General features: G+C 34.1%; 1 protein-coding gene across 38 annotated transcripts in view; it reads right to left on the bottom strand.

Annotated features, from left to right (window-relative positions):
- RIMS2 (regulating synaptic membrane exocytosis 2) overlaps positions 1–13826 on the bottom strand; it is a 447198-nt gene that overhangs the window by 311419 nt on the left and 121953 nt on the right. For 15 of the 38 annotated variants that reach the window (XM_053972138.1, XM_053972213.1, XM_053972249.1 and 12 more), the window contains exon 1: positions 3805–3926. The exons of the other annotated variants lie outside the window; for them this stretch is intronic. In XM_053972138.1, the coding sequence (XP_053828113.1) occupies positions 3805–3926 (122 nt within the window). Of the gene's footprint in view, positions 1–3804; positions 3927–13826 lie in introns of those variants that run through there. 38 annotated transcript variants of the gene reach the window in all.

Raw genomic sequence — 13826 nt, 5'->3', positions numbered from 1 at the left:
AATTTGGTGAACAATCTTTGTACTGGTTCTAGGCTCAATATATTAGTTATCTTATGCCCCTGTGTGGCCAAGCTAGACAGCAAATTCACTTTCACAGAACTGTAAAAAAATCCTAACAATATGTCATGTGAGAAACCAAGTTTTGGTAAATTGACCACTTTCCATTTTATGAGAAAAACTTCTAAAACTGCAATTGCAAAATTGGATTGATAGTCCTCTGTACATTTTGTACCAATTTTAGTCACAAAAGATGCTTGCCATTATGCAGTAATGTTTTAATCTCAATACTGCCCAAAGCAATTGTGACTTCTCAAAGCATGTTGCTACAAATAGAGCATCCAACAGCACAATATTTGTACACTAAACACTAAATGAAGAATGGAAATCTGAAAATCCAGTTTACTAATTTACTAAAGGTTTAAAATATATAAATATATTTTAAAACTTTATTTCATTGTTTTTTGTCATTTGAATGAATAGCATGTCACTGAAAGTAATCAGAAAAATTTTAGACTGCAAAAAAGCAAGCCTCCTTTAGAAGCTGCTGTAAAATTTGGATGTAATGCAAGCACATACTGTGTTTTCATAAAAGGTCTCTTGATTTCTTTTCTGGGCACATGATGAATTTATTCCATAAACTAGCTATTTGCCAAATGCTCAAAATGCAGAACAATTCTTATGGTTTCCCAACATGAGGTCATTCTAATAATTTTTCAATAAAAAGTAACTTATTGCCCAGGAAATAGCACCACTCAACACAAGTGAAACACAATTTTGAGGTAAAATGATAGCTCTTACTGCTTCAGCTGGCTGGAGTTGGTAATGTCAGACAGAGCTGTGTAGGAGCAGGAGGGAAGCCCAGCAAACCAGCTTTCTATTTTACACTCACAATAGCATCTTACAGGAAAGTGCTGCCCTTTAGCTGGCAGAAGAGAACTCAGCAGCAATATTCCTCCATTAGAAGCTGCTAGGAGGGGATAACTAAACCCATTTAAGTGCTAAAATCAATCTAACTCACAAGGAGCCTACTACCATTTGGGCCCTCTCACATCAGTTATCACAAAACTAAAACTATGCAAATAAAAACCCAACTCATATAAAGTTTTTATGGGAAATTATAAAAAAGAGTTTAATGTATGTTCCTGTCAATGTTTAGCATAGCATCAGAAAGTAAAGCCCAAGATCTCTATCTTTTCTTCAACAAAATCTCAGCATATCTAAACTTTCTGAAGAACTGAAGAATAAGAACTCCAAGAAAAAAATGATGTGAAACTTAGGAGGAATGTCTATTCAATTAAAATTATCAGTATACTACCTCCTTTCCTATGACTTTGTTTTACACTTCATTATCTACTGTACAATTTGTATGCATTAACCTGTTTTCTTCACATTACTACTTTCTGTCAGTAGCAATTAATCACTCTGTGTGTAATGTCAGCTGTTATCTTTCTGGACTCTGACTTGTACTTATCAGATGTAAAAACAGAAAAAACAAACCTTATTCAAAAGAGAAAGGATCATCAAAGGACAAAACATATAACTTTGAAGACTAAAGTGATAGAGCACATTACACCTCATCAAAGCAGACTCTTACGTGCTGGAGGTACACCACAGTTCTGAAGCATTAACTCTTAATGCATGAACAACTCGTTTTTAGCAAGTGCCTTACATTCATCATGCAAAGCCTTAAGTGAAAAATCTACCTAAATTATATACTACATTCATTTAATTAAAAAAAAAAAAATAGAACAGATTTTTTAAATCAATAAGACAATCAAAGGACTACCCCCTGTAATAAATGCCAGTGAGATTTTTTAGTGACTAATAGATGACTTCTTCAAAAATGTTTTATCAAGATCAGATTTAATAACAAATAGTTATTTTGAAGAGTGAATCTTTTTACTCAATAACCTTAAAATACTTTCACCTAACTTTAGTATCAAAAGACAGAGAAAACATGAATTAGTCTCTCACAATTATTGCTGCATATCGTTTAAAAATGCACAATGTTTTCTTGAGTCCAAAAGCATTGATACGTAGAAAAACACAACATTGCTCCTTATAAATACAGAAATATTCTTGTCCTAAGTAAAACAGCCCATACTAGGTAGGAGGCTCAGTTTCCTAATAATCCTTTCTTGTTTGCCAGTCTTCTAGAACAAATATACTCCTAATCTAAGGCACAGCAAATGAATAAAATAACTCTGTCTTTTGATCTGATACTATATGCATCTTTTGCCCAAGTCTCACAAGCAAAATAAACAGCAAAAAGCACCATGTACATGTATCTGTAAAAAAAAATTAGCAATAAGCATGCACCTTGATCTGCTAAAAGCATGTACTCTGATCTGCAAAAGCAGATCAAGGGAATCAGGACTGGGATGGTAGCTGATTTGAACAGTTGCTAAGGGCTTTGCTGGTTGCTGCAGGCCTGAAACTATGCACTTGGAAATATGCAGCTTTACAGTCACAGCTGATAATACGTAAATTATTGCTCCATTTTGTAGAGCTCCAAATATTTCACAGTATACCAAAGGGATATAAGAAAAATCTCACTGAATACAGATTTCATATATACCTAAAAATACGTGAATTCATAACTGTGATTATGATTGCTAAAACTACCTACATCATTTTACATACCTAGTTAGAAATTCATAACCAAGATAACAAACTTGAGAACAGTAATATTAAATAAATATTAACATATTTTAAAAGGAAATATTAGCAGTAAGGGAGAGAATCCTTGCAACAAAATTCTGGGAAATAAAATTATAACCATCTTCTGAAGTATCAAGTGCAAATATCCCTGGTTTTAAGAAATAATATCCCATTTAAAAGAGATTTCTCCCACAGAGACAGAGAAGAAGATTAAAATGCTGGATGTAGTCTCTGCCTATTACTTCCACCCTTTTTCCAGAATGTTTCCATCAGTGCACTATCATTATAAAAAACTACAGGAGTCTTTTTCTTTCTGACCTGCACTTCCACTCTCTTAGATAAAATTATTAATATTTTTATGTTTAATATTTAATGGCCATATGAAAAAGTTCTAAACATCAGTACTGTAATATGTTTACTGAATAATGACACAGAAATGTGGCATTATTAATTCACTTTACCCCTCCAAAATTCCTAATAAACCTGTTCAAAAACTGTCTCACACCAGTAAACAACAACTTCACCCTATCATTTCTAATTCCCACAAAACAGCAGCTATTCACAAAAGGATACCCTACAGAGCTGACTGACCTGCTGCAAAGCATCCACTAATCAGCTATAATTTGACCAGTTAAAAACATTATTGAAAAGCATTACACACAGGATCTAAATCTTCTAAAAACAAGGAACTGCTCTCTATTTTGCAAAAGGTATGCAGGACTGCTAATTTGCATCTTCCAATAAATTATGTATGGTTAAACAGACACATCTCTGAGCATTTAATCTTTTCACTGCCATATCCACATAGAAATCATTTTCTCTGACAAATTTGTTTATGAATATTTAATATGCTTTAAGGATTACAGCTAATAATGCTAGCTTCTAATGGCAGTTAATGTACTTGAAAGATACATAACCATCTTAAATATTTTATTCTATCTTTGCTGGCTTTATTTCTGCAGATTGAGTTCTCATGTAAATCCTTACATAAAACATAAAAGCACTAACAGACTCACTGCTACCATAAAAATATTAATATCTAGGAGTGCAGTTATAAAAGTACCCCACTGAAAAGCATGCAGATAGATTGCCATCAGCATAAAAAGAGAAATGATAAAGCAAAAATATTTAATTTCTACTTACCTAGTGTTGTTCAACGTTTGTCCAAAAAGATCATTTTGTAAAATATTTGGAGGGGATGAGAAAACCCCATGAAAATGAGATAAAACAGAATTGCAGACCTGGCGCAGTGTTTCAAATTGCATTTTCTCCCTTTCTTTCCCTTCTATTTTTCTTCACCACCTGTCTTAAAAGTCATCTATTTTGTACACACCATCAAATACAAATATGCCAATCAAGTTCCATATTTCTCCTGATCTCTGTAAAAACTGTGCCTAAATGAGCAGGGGCTGATAGTTAATTGTACAGTCATTATTCTTCTAATTCAGTCGTAGAAGATTTAGTACCCGAGCAGCTTTCTCCTGACTGTAGCAAGAATTCTAAACAGCAGTAAGCTTTTTGGGCATTCCCAGCTGAAGTGTGAAGCTGAGCTGCTTTCATGTACTCTACTCATATTTCTCTAAGCCTATTAAAAACACACAGTGAATAGATGCTGTCGTCAGGAGTTTCAGCACATCTGGCTGCCAGCAATAAAATCTCAGAAGTAAAAAAAAGGAGGACAAGACATCCTCACACTGTTACTACTATCTAAGAGGAGGAGGATTTCTGCATCTTCCCCTCCTCCTTCCCTCCCCTGTAAAAATGACTAATATCCGTGACCATGTATGTAGAATTCTTAATTTTTTTTAACGTAATAGCAATTCTAAAGGACTGAAAGACCACTCTAATAAAAAATCTGCACATAATAAACAACATGTAGCACTGAGACTGTAACAACAGATCTTTTGTCTCATATCCGAAAAGCTATACTGTGTCTGAGATAACAGGTTCTAGTGCAAACATTTAAATGTAGTATCAATTCATGACTGAAGCAAACAGTATACATCCTATATGTAATCATTCTGTCAGGGATTGTACATACAGCATCAAGGCAATGATTTAGCATGCAAACTTGAACAATTACTAAAATGAATAGCTGCATTATACAGAAGCACTGCATTTCAAAATGAAATGTCTTCGGTATCTTTTAAAACTTTATTGCACTGAATCAGCCATGATAGAACTGAGAAAAATCAATCACTTCTTAGGGTGCTCCAAACCCATCTATTTCCAGGAAAACCCACTATTTTAGGAGCCTGTGTACTGGAACACATAAGTATTGGATATCAAAGAGCAAGATGCAGGATCAGTCATCTAACAGAACAGAGTGAGTTTTTGCAACATAGTATGCACTGGGAATACCATGAAATGTACAGAAAATAAGTATCCCTGACTAAAAACCTTTTTTTTTTTTCTTTCAATGCTTACGCCAGAGGATGACATTACATAACAATACAGAAAATAGTTTATCACTGTCAAATTAAAAAATAACAATTAAAAATATTTCCTTTATAATACTTCATTTTCTATCCACAGCTTTTAACATCTTAGCACTAATTACAAAATCTCCAAATAAACCAACATAAAATGAGGTCTATTATTAAAGCTTTTCCACTGAAAGCAATTTGAATCTCAGATGATGTGGGAATAAGCATCTTTCCAGCTAATTCAAGTGTGTTGATGTGCTCAGGAGGAAGAAGCCATCCAGGCTTCTTTGGCCAGAAGGATGGCAGCTACAACACAAATTTTAAAAGAAAAAAGAAATGGGGACAAATTCATCTCCTAGCCCTCTTAAAAAACATATATATGTGACTGCCCACGACCACCCATGTTAAATATTTTTTTAAATGAAAATATCTGCTAATAAATCTGTTTGCAAAACAGATGTGAAACCCTACAAAGTGCTTCCCAAAATAGGTTTTAATAGCTGGTTTTTTCTGTCCATAGCATATTGTGCATTATGGAAGCATTTGTATTTGAGCAATTTATTGCAACTTGTGATAAAAGTGATAGGCTCTATGTCTGTCAAAGCTGGTAACTTTTGAGATCCTGAAGTAGGAACTGATGGATATTTGTGGCTATCTTGCTATAAAAAATGAAAAAGTAATACTCGGCAACCACCTTAATTATATTACAGAGAATTCATGTCTGGAATGCAAGAAAATATGCCTTTACTTTCATTCCAATAAAAAAAACAAATTTTCTTATCTGCTCCAAGAAACAGTTGTCTTGTCACAAAAGTTCAAGTCATTGCAATCAGTATAGTATGCACCACTCCACAGTTCAGAGGCAATGTTGGCTATGGAGTAGGTACAAGACCAGTACTTTATCATACATTTCAAGTACATTACCCTTTTGTTGTGTGCCTTATGAATGGGCATCACAGTCAAAAGGCTCTTGTAGTTGCAACAAATTGCTGAACATTTGACATTCCTCTTTCTATGTCTTTATTCTCAGATATTTAAAATGGAAGTTAGGGCATACACTCTTTTTTCTTCTCTTGCTTATTTCTTTTTAAGATTGTCCTAAAACTACTGACAAAAGACACATATTTAAAACTCTTAGCTTTTTAATTTTATTTTGGAGTAAGGAATAAAGAGTGCCCTGCAGATACTCATGCATGTAAAATGTTTCATAGGGAAGTAAAAGAATACTTTTAAAGGCAAATACTTCATAGTTGCTGCTAGCAGAAAATTCAGCTATAAAGAAATGGGATTTGTGCAAATACATATGTTCTTGGAGATCTGGAATTTTCATCAAAATTGACTGTACTATTGATTTAAAATACTATTTTTTGTTTCAAAAAAAAAAAGAGTGGAAGAGAATAAAACAGAATTGCCTTTCTTTCCTGACCCTTCTAATGCACTCCAGGAGACCCCTTAGCCAATAAGCAATTGTTTCCTGCATTTATTATGTGGCCTAGAGTAGTGAAGTGACCCTATAATGTGGACTTCCTACTAACATCTCTTTTTAGGTACTTCCACCTTTTCCAAAATGTCATCATTCATCTGAGAAGAGTCAAGGAAGTAAGGAGACCTAACATGAAGAGGCTGGAGGGAATAGAATGAAGGAGCATGAGCAGAGTAGGCTCTGCCCACTGAAGTACCCATCCTTTGAGAACCAGAATGAAACTGACAATCAAAAGAAGTCAGTAGAGCCACACGTAAAATTTATTTTCTGTACATTGATATTGTTTGAGAACAAAATGCTAAAGGTCTATTTACCTTATTTCAATGCTGTTACGGGTCTTCAAACGTGTCACTGTTTCTTATATTAAAAAAAATTCCTGTAGGGAAGGGCAGTGATTTAGTGTAATTTCTAAGATTCAGGAAATTATACCCTCAGCATTCTCAAATTAAAAGCTTCACATAAGAATGTTGAAAAAGACAGGGATTACTTTTCTACCTATTTGATATTTAACTTGAGATCTCCTTTTCTGTTCTTCAGGGCTCTCACTCTATACTCTCCAATACCCACACTAGAAGAAAAAGAGGTCCTATATGCACAGGCTTCTTTTTCTTGGAACATCCCTAATTGTGTATTAAAAAGCACCAGGTAAGCCAAGCACTGCTCAAGCACTTCTGTTTCTAGCACTTCCTATTCTTTGAGGGCCTCATTAAAATAATTTTGACAGTGATCTTTTTTATGGTATTTGGTGTATTTATACTTGCAAAAAGATATGTGTACATGCTTTTGCTATTTATGGTTTAATAATAATATATTTCATTTTCACACCAATTTTATTAAGGATTTTATGGAAATGAAGACTAAGTACTTTAAAGATACTGCAGATACTTTAAAGAGCAAAATGAGTACTAGATAGTCTGAACTACCTGACATGGTTGACAGCCTATTTCAAAATGAAAAGACAAGCCTGAGAAAGCATCATTGAATCCATTAAGCCAAGCTACACTGAGGTCCACAGAGACACCATTCTCTGTAGCCAAACTGAATCTTAATAAAAGTTCACCAGATACAAGTTTTTAAGACAAAAAGTTATCTAGAAAGCTCCCAAATATGAGCACTTTCAAATTTATATAAAATATTTCTATTTCAAACATAAGATTAAACTTCCTTGATTTGATTTGAGAATTCAGAAATGTAAATCTATTATACAAGAAAGTTGACAATATGTATAAATGTTATCTCAAACAATTACTTACATGCATCACTTCTTATTATAAGCATATAAAAAAGATTTCACAGGACATTGTAGTTTAAACAAGGTAGAGTCATACAAACTTATTAAAGCTATACATTACAGCTTATAAGACAAAGATTTTTCTGTGATAAAAGATACTATCAAAAACAATTTTGGATTCAAATCCATTCTAATCTACTGGATAGTATGTAAGTATAGTTCGATGGAAACGCAGAAGAAAATTGTAGAGCTGAGTCACTTGGAGTTTGAGGATAAAAGTGGGATTTTTGAAATGTACAGAAAGTCTAATGTCTACTGTTTTTTCCATTTAGACTCTACATAAAATTTTGTAATTAATAGCACATAAATACCTGTATTATACCACCATTGCTCTCCAACATGCCCTTATCAAAGCATTTAGTTAAATACTCATGATTAAAAAATTTTGACTGACATTCATTATGAAAATAATAAACTTCTGAACAAATTCTTTTCAAACAGGTAAGCTAACAACAGTGGCCTTGGACATTACATAGTGTTGTATTATTACTGTATATAAGACTACTCCTTTTGGGTCAGCAAACTGATGCTCCAAGGTAGGACATGATTTTAAGGTCTATTGGAAATTCCATTCAAGGATGGGCATTTCACTTCACTACTGCAAGTGAAATGCAAGCAGACTTTCTTTTGGGATAAAGCACACACCCATTTGTATTTCATCACATCAATGTTCAAAGGTTCCATTTCACAAGAGAAGTTTATCAACAAATGCAAAATCTACAACTGTAAATTTAAACACATAACAACAGGAGTCATAGAAGCCAGTATTCTGAATACCTACTATAGGAAATATTAAAGAAAGCCAATAAAACCTCAAACCCAAAAGGATAAAAGTACCTAAATCCAGGCTACAGGGAAGCATCAGTCTCTGTCCAAGAACCGTAAAAATGAATCTTCTTGTTCTGCTGGCGCCTGAGCAGTCCTTCAAAATGCACCATTCTTCTTATTACAGGTAGATGGGCCATTAGAACAGTGTTAGGAAGCATGGAAAACTGAGTCCCAGGTTTCTCTACTGGCTTCCTAAAATATGCCCACAAAGTTCTTATCAACATCCCCCTGGTTATTCCTAAGGGAATTTGTCTTTGCTGTTGACACTGTTCTCTCTCCCGTAAAATAATTAAATATTGAAAGAACTATTTAATTCACTGAGTTAAACATTAATCAAGAATGGAAAAGTGATACTGATTTTAATCCTTGGTAGTGAGGTCACAGATCTACAATGGAAGATACTGAAATTCCAGCTAAGAGACCAAACCTCGTTACAGAAAATATCCACTACCAAAGTATAGTAATGTAAAAGAAAGTAAATTCATCCTCATCTTACCCCATAATATATTGGGGGTTTTTCTCGTGTTTTATTCTCAGTATCTCCACATTTCTTTATTTCTTTTTTGAGGCATTTCATTTATTTAATTCTTCTCAGTGTCCCTCTTCATATTTCTCCCATGTAGCCATTTAAATTAATCTATACTCTCCCTTTACTGTAAGTTACACTGTTTGGGCCAATAGATGAGACTTAGAAATCTGGGTAGTCTGTTTATCCCTTTTTTCCTCCATTTTACCATCTATCATCATGACTAATATGCTTGAGGAGACTGGGTAATTTCATAGGGCATAAGTATTTATATAGTTAAATTCCAGCAATCTCTTGTGAAAATTTGTATCATCACAGGAGGACAAAGACCCAAGTCACTGTGCACAGAGGAAGAGTAGGTAGAACTGAGAGCCATTACTCAATGACTTTCACAGCAGAAAGACAGTCAGAGCATGGTCAGCAAATAAGCACAACACTGCAATCTGACCTTTGACAAAATTATCAGAAGTAACAGGAAAAGATGCTTAAGTTATTGTGGCCCTCCACCACATCACAGAAGAATTAGGATGAAAAAACATGATATTCCATTATAGGCTGTACTGATTCTGGAGCTCATGGAACTGCCTCCCAGGTGTATTTGACTCCCTCTTCTTCATTTTCTATCAGACTTGATGTTACAGGCATCCCATGCACAAAGGACTCACAAAAGTTTATCTCCTGTTCCACCAGCAGTAATATCGAACAATGAAATAATAATAATTTATCCTTAGAATAAGCTTCAAAAACAGTTAATTATTACAAGCCTTGTAAGCATATTCTCTATTAAATGCTTTAGGATATGAAGATTAAGTGATGTGACTAAGGTTGCAGGTAAGAGTAATGTCATTGGTCCACATTGGAGGTGTGGACCGTAAGCCCTTATCCTATTTGCTGTGTAGGATACTAGAACTTTGCCATTCCAAAGTCTGTTGAAATACATTCCTTGTAGCATCAAGTGTTTAAGTAGTCTAATTCCAGTGAAATCAGGGATAACACTGCATGCCAACAGTCTTTGGATTAAGGCCCAAAAGCACAGTTCAACACTGCGCCTCTAGCACGTTTCCAGATATTGAACTGCTCTAGTGCCAGTGGAAGCAGTCTGTGCTCTGCTCCTCAGTCACGAACTCGCCCAGTGAGTACAACAATATTCAAAATGGTAAAGAGGATGCTCTCATTAACCTACTTACACTGAGGATATAATAAGCTGTCAGTTTACCTTTAGCACTTTTACAGGTATCTGGATATTCCCATCTCCAGAAATTCTTATACTTATGTCTTCAACACACAGGAAAAAAGGTAGACAACTGCCTACTTTTTAATAAAAGACAAAACTAACCTTGACATCTATAGATTCTCAGGGAAGTCAAGGAGTACAAAGTACATCAGCCCAAAAAGCTACGTCTTGACGGGAAATTCCAGATGAGCTTTGGACTTCCTAACAACTCATTTCCCTGCATTTCATCATGGTCTAAGTAAATAAAAGAAATAATCATCATCCACTGATCAGGACAGATTTAAAACTACCTAAAAAGTGGCAAACAAGTTAAACATGATATTTTGCCTGCATACTTACTGCTTAGGAAAGATTATATTCTACAAATAAAATACTTGGAAGCTTATATTTTGTATTTTTTGTCAGTTTCTTTTTAAAGAAATTTTAAATCTGTGAAATGAAAAAATAAATACTTGTGAAAGTTAAATGTCAGATGACATACAATAAATTCTTTTACTGATAAAATAATTCTACATTTTTTAAAACTCAGATAACACAATGGTAGGTCTAACTTTATTCCTTACACAGATATTAGGAAATGTGCCATATGTTCACTTGGGAAATCCTACTGTTAGGGCTGGTATGGACACATACAAAAACTGGCACTGACCACGCACAAATTGCGCATTTGAGGATGAGTAAGACAGGGAAAAAAACCAAACAAATTAGACAAAGGAAATAGAAAAATTATAATTTGAAAACTTATTGTTATTTATTATGATAGACTATACCACAACAGTACTAATTCTTGAAATTAATAAGTATGCCTCCCAACTGGATATACTTCCGAGTATAATTATTTTTAAGACATCTTTAACATGAATAACTTTGACTTATTGTTTCATTTCCTTAGCTCAGTATAGATTATGGCTTCTCAAACCCCTCTGCAGAATTCTCTTTAATGCATTAGCTGAAAGGCAATATGGGAAATTTTATTTAAATATGACAAGGCATGGAATGGTTGCAAATAATTATCTAAAATGTATTATGTAAAATTTTAATTATTTCCCACATCTTTTTCCTTCTGAATATTACACAGTATATACAACTTGCTTGGTCTGCAATAAAATTCCAGTGCCTTCTTCTACCTCACTTGCCAATTCTGGGCTTTTCTAAGTATTCCTTGCTTAGGGAAGTCTATGTTTATAAATGAAGGTGGTACTGATTTTAGGTAAATTCAGAGGTTGAATTTAGATTGTTTGACCTTAACAACAAAGACACCCAGATTCATCCCACCTAAATGTAGATGACTAAGGAGTGTAGTTTGAAAAGCTAACCACCTTTTCCTTCCTGTATAATTAACGGAAAGAAAGAGGAATATGTAGGGGGGAAAAAATCATGTGACTCAAAATTGCATGAGCACCCAAAAACAGATTTAATGACATGTTCTTGTGCTTGTCTAATTACTTTATATAGGAGGCAGGAATATAAATCTGTGGTTTCATTTCTATTGCTAGATCTGAGAACACTTTCCAGTTCCTGCCTTAGCTGTGTTCTGACACCATACCTGAAAAAATCCAAGTGTGTGCATTCTCTTCCTTTTTCTAACTCATGCATTTTCCCCACATATAACACAGGTATTTTAGAGATCTTCACGGTTTCTAGCAAAACTATTGATAGCAGATGTCACATACAAAAAAAGAAGACTTCAGATCTAGGGAAATGGGGTTTTTCAACCACAATCCTGACCTAAGACATAATTTATATAAAGAGCTACTGAGGCAGAAATTGCATTTGGCAAACAAGAAAACTAATCTATCTTTCTAATAAATGTACAAATCACTACTTCAACTGCAAGAGCATGTGCTAAGAGCATGTATTTTTGTACTAAAATAATTCATAAATGCTACTAATTTCATTCATTTCTGCAGAGCTGGTCAGCTTCCTACAGGAGAAATACATCTCCACAAAATAAATTTCTTGAAACTCTGGATCAAATGATGGTCCCATAATCAGTTCTCTGCTTTCCTAGAGTTCTGATAGTTTACTGAAATGGCTAGGCATCCTAACCTTTTAGCGTGAAGGTATACATTTGTCCATGTCCATACATGTAGTATATAATAGTATATAATATATAAATAATATTTCTAAATGTATTAAAGGAGTACTATTAAGGTGGAAGAATCAGAGTTAGAAAAGATCTAACTGAGACCTCATTCCCCTGGCTAAAGGAATAGCTCCTTTATCCAACAGGAACACCAAATTTTCTGAACACTGGTTGAAGAAGTAGAGAAGTCTGTGTAATACACAAGGATGCAAAAGCTCAATATTCAGGACTTGCTGCACCTTGTAGAACATGTGGTTTAGAATAGCATATTTCAACCAATTTTACCTTTAGCTGATTTACAATCAATTGATATTTCCTTGCACCTCATTATAGTACAAGAATCCTGCTTTATGCTTCATTTGCAGTTCTGGATGGTTCACCGATGAGATGTGTCTCACAAGACAAGAACTGCTGGCTTAGAACAGAGATTTGATTGATTTTTGAAACAGTGCACTGAAAACTTCATCTGCTACAGAAGAGATTTCTGTTCTTCAATTTTATAAAAAGTGATCATTTTTCACCTTTCAAAAACACAAAAGGTGATTTAAATACTACTAAAAAAGTATTATGCATGATTAATAATGTAAAATACTAAAAGCTAAACATGAAAATACACTCACTAACAGTTTGCAGATACCTGTCTTTCCTCTCCATTTCAGGATAAGGTATTCAAGGTGCAAGTTAATTTCTTCAGTGCTCACAGGCAGTTTGTACTTATATCCCTTATTCTCCAAGTTATAGACATTTAAGCAAACAGTCAGCAAAAAATAAATCCTACAACAGTCCAACGATGATTATCAATTATGTAAATGCCCCCAACAGAAATTATTCCAATATATACACTCAGATAAAGAGATAATGTTTTCTTCATGAAAGACACAGTTACCACAGTTACGACGTCCTTTACACATGCGCTTTTTTGGTGAACTGATCATTAAGTGGGGCTGATCATAAAGTTTCTTGTTATGTAAAGAAAATAGCAATTACACTGATCTTGAAATCCATGCTAGCTATACATTGCAGAAATGGTCTCTCATTCACAATGAATTTGGGAGTTTAATTAATTTTAGAAATTTTAGAAATTACTTTTTTTTTCAGTTGGAAAATATCTTGGGATTTATTGCCATATCTCTACTTTCAGATGACTGATTTGGTCCTTAAAGGTCCAAACTTATGTTGGGTATCAATGTATCCAGGTGATCTGTGTTGGAAACAAAGACTAATATATGTGCAAACTAAAAGACAGATCATTGTCCAAATGACAGTAAGATTAAAATCAGTGTTTTCATTT

Source organism: Vidua macroura, chromosome 1 (assembly GCF_024509145.1).
Source record: "Vidua macroura isolate BioBank_ID:100142 chromosome 1, ASM2450914v1, whole genome shotgun sequence".
Taxonomy (NCBI): Eukaryota; Metazoa; Chordata; class Aves; order Passeriformes; family Viduidae; genus Vidua; species Vidua macroura.
The sequence above is the reverse complement of the archived record's forward strand: the minus strand, read 5'-3'. Positions and strand labels throughout refer to the sequence as shown.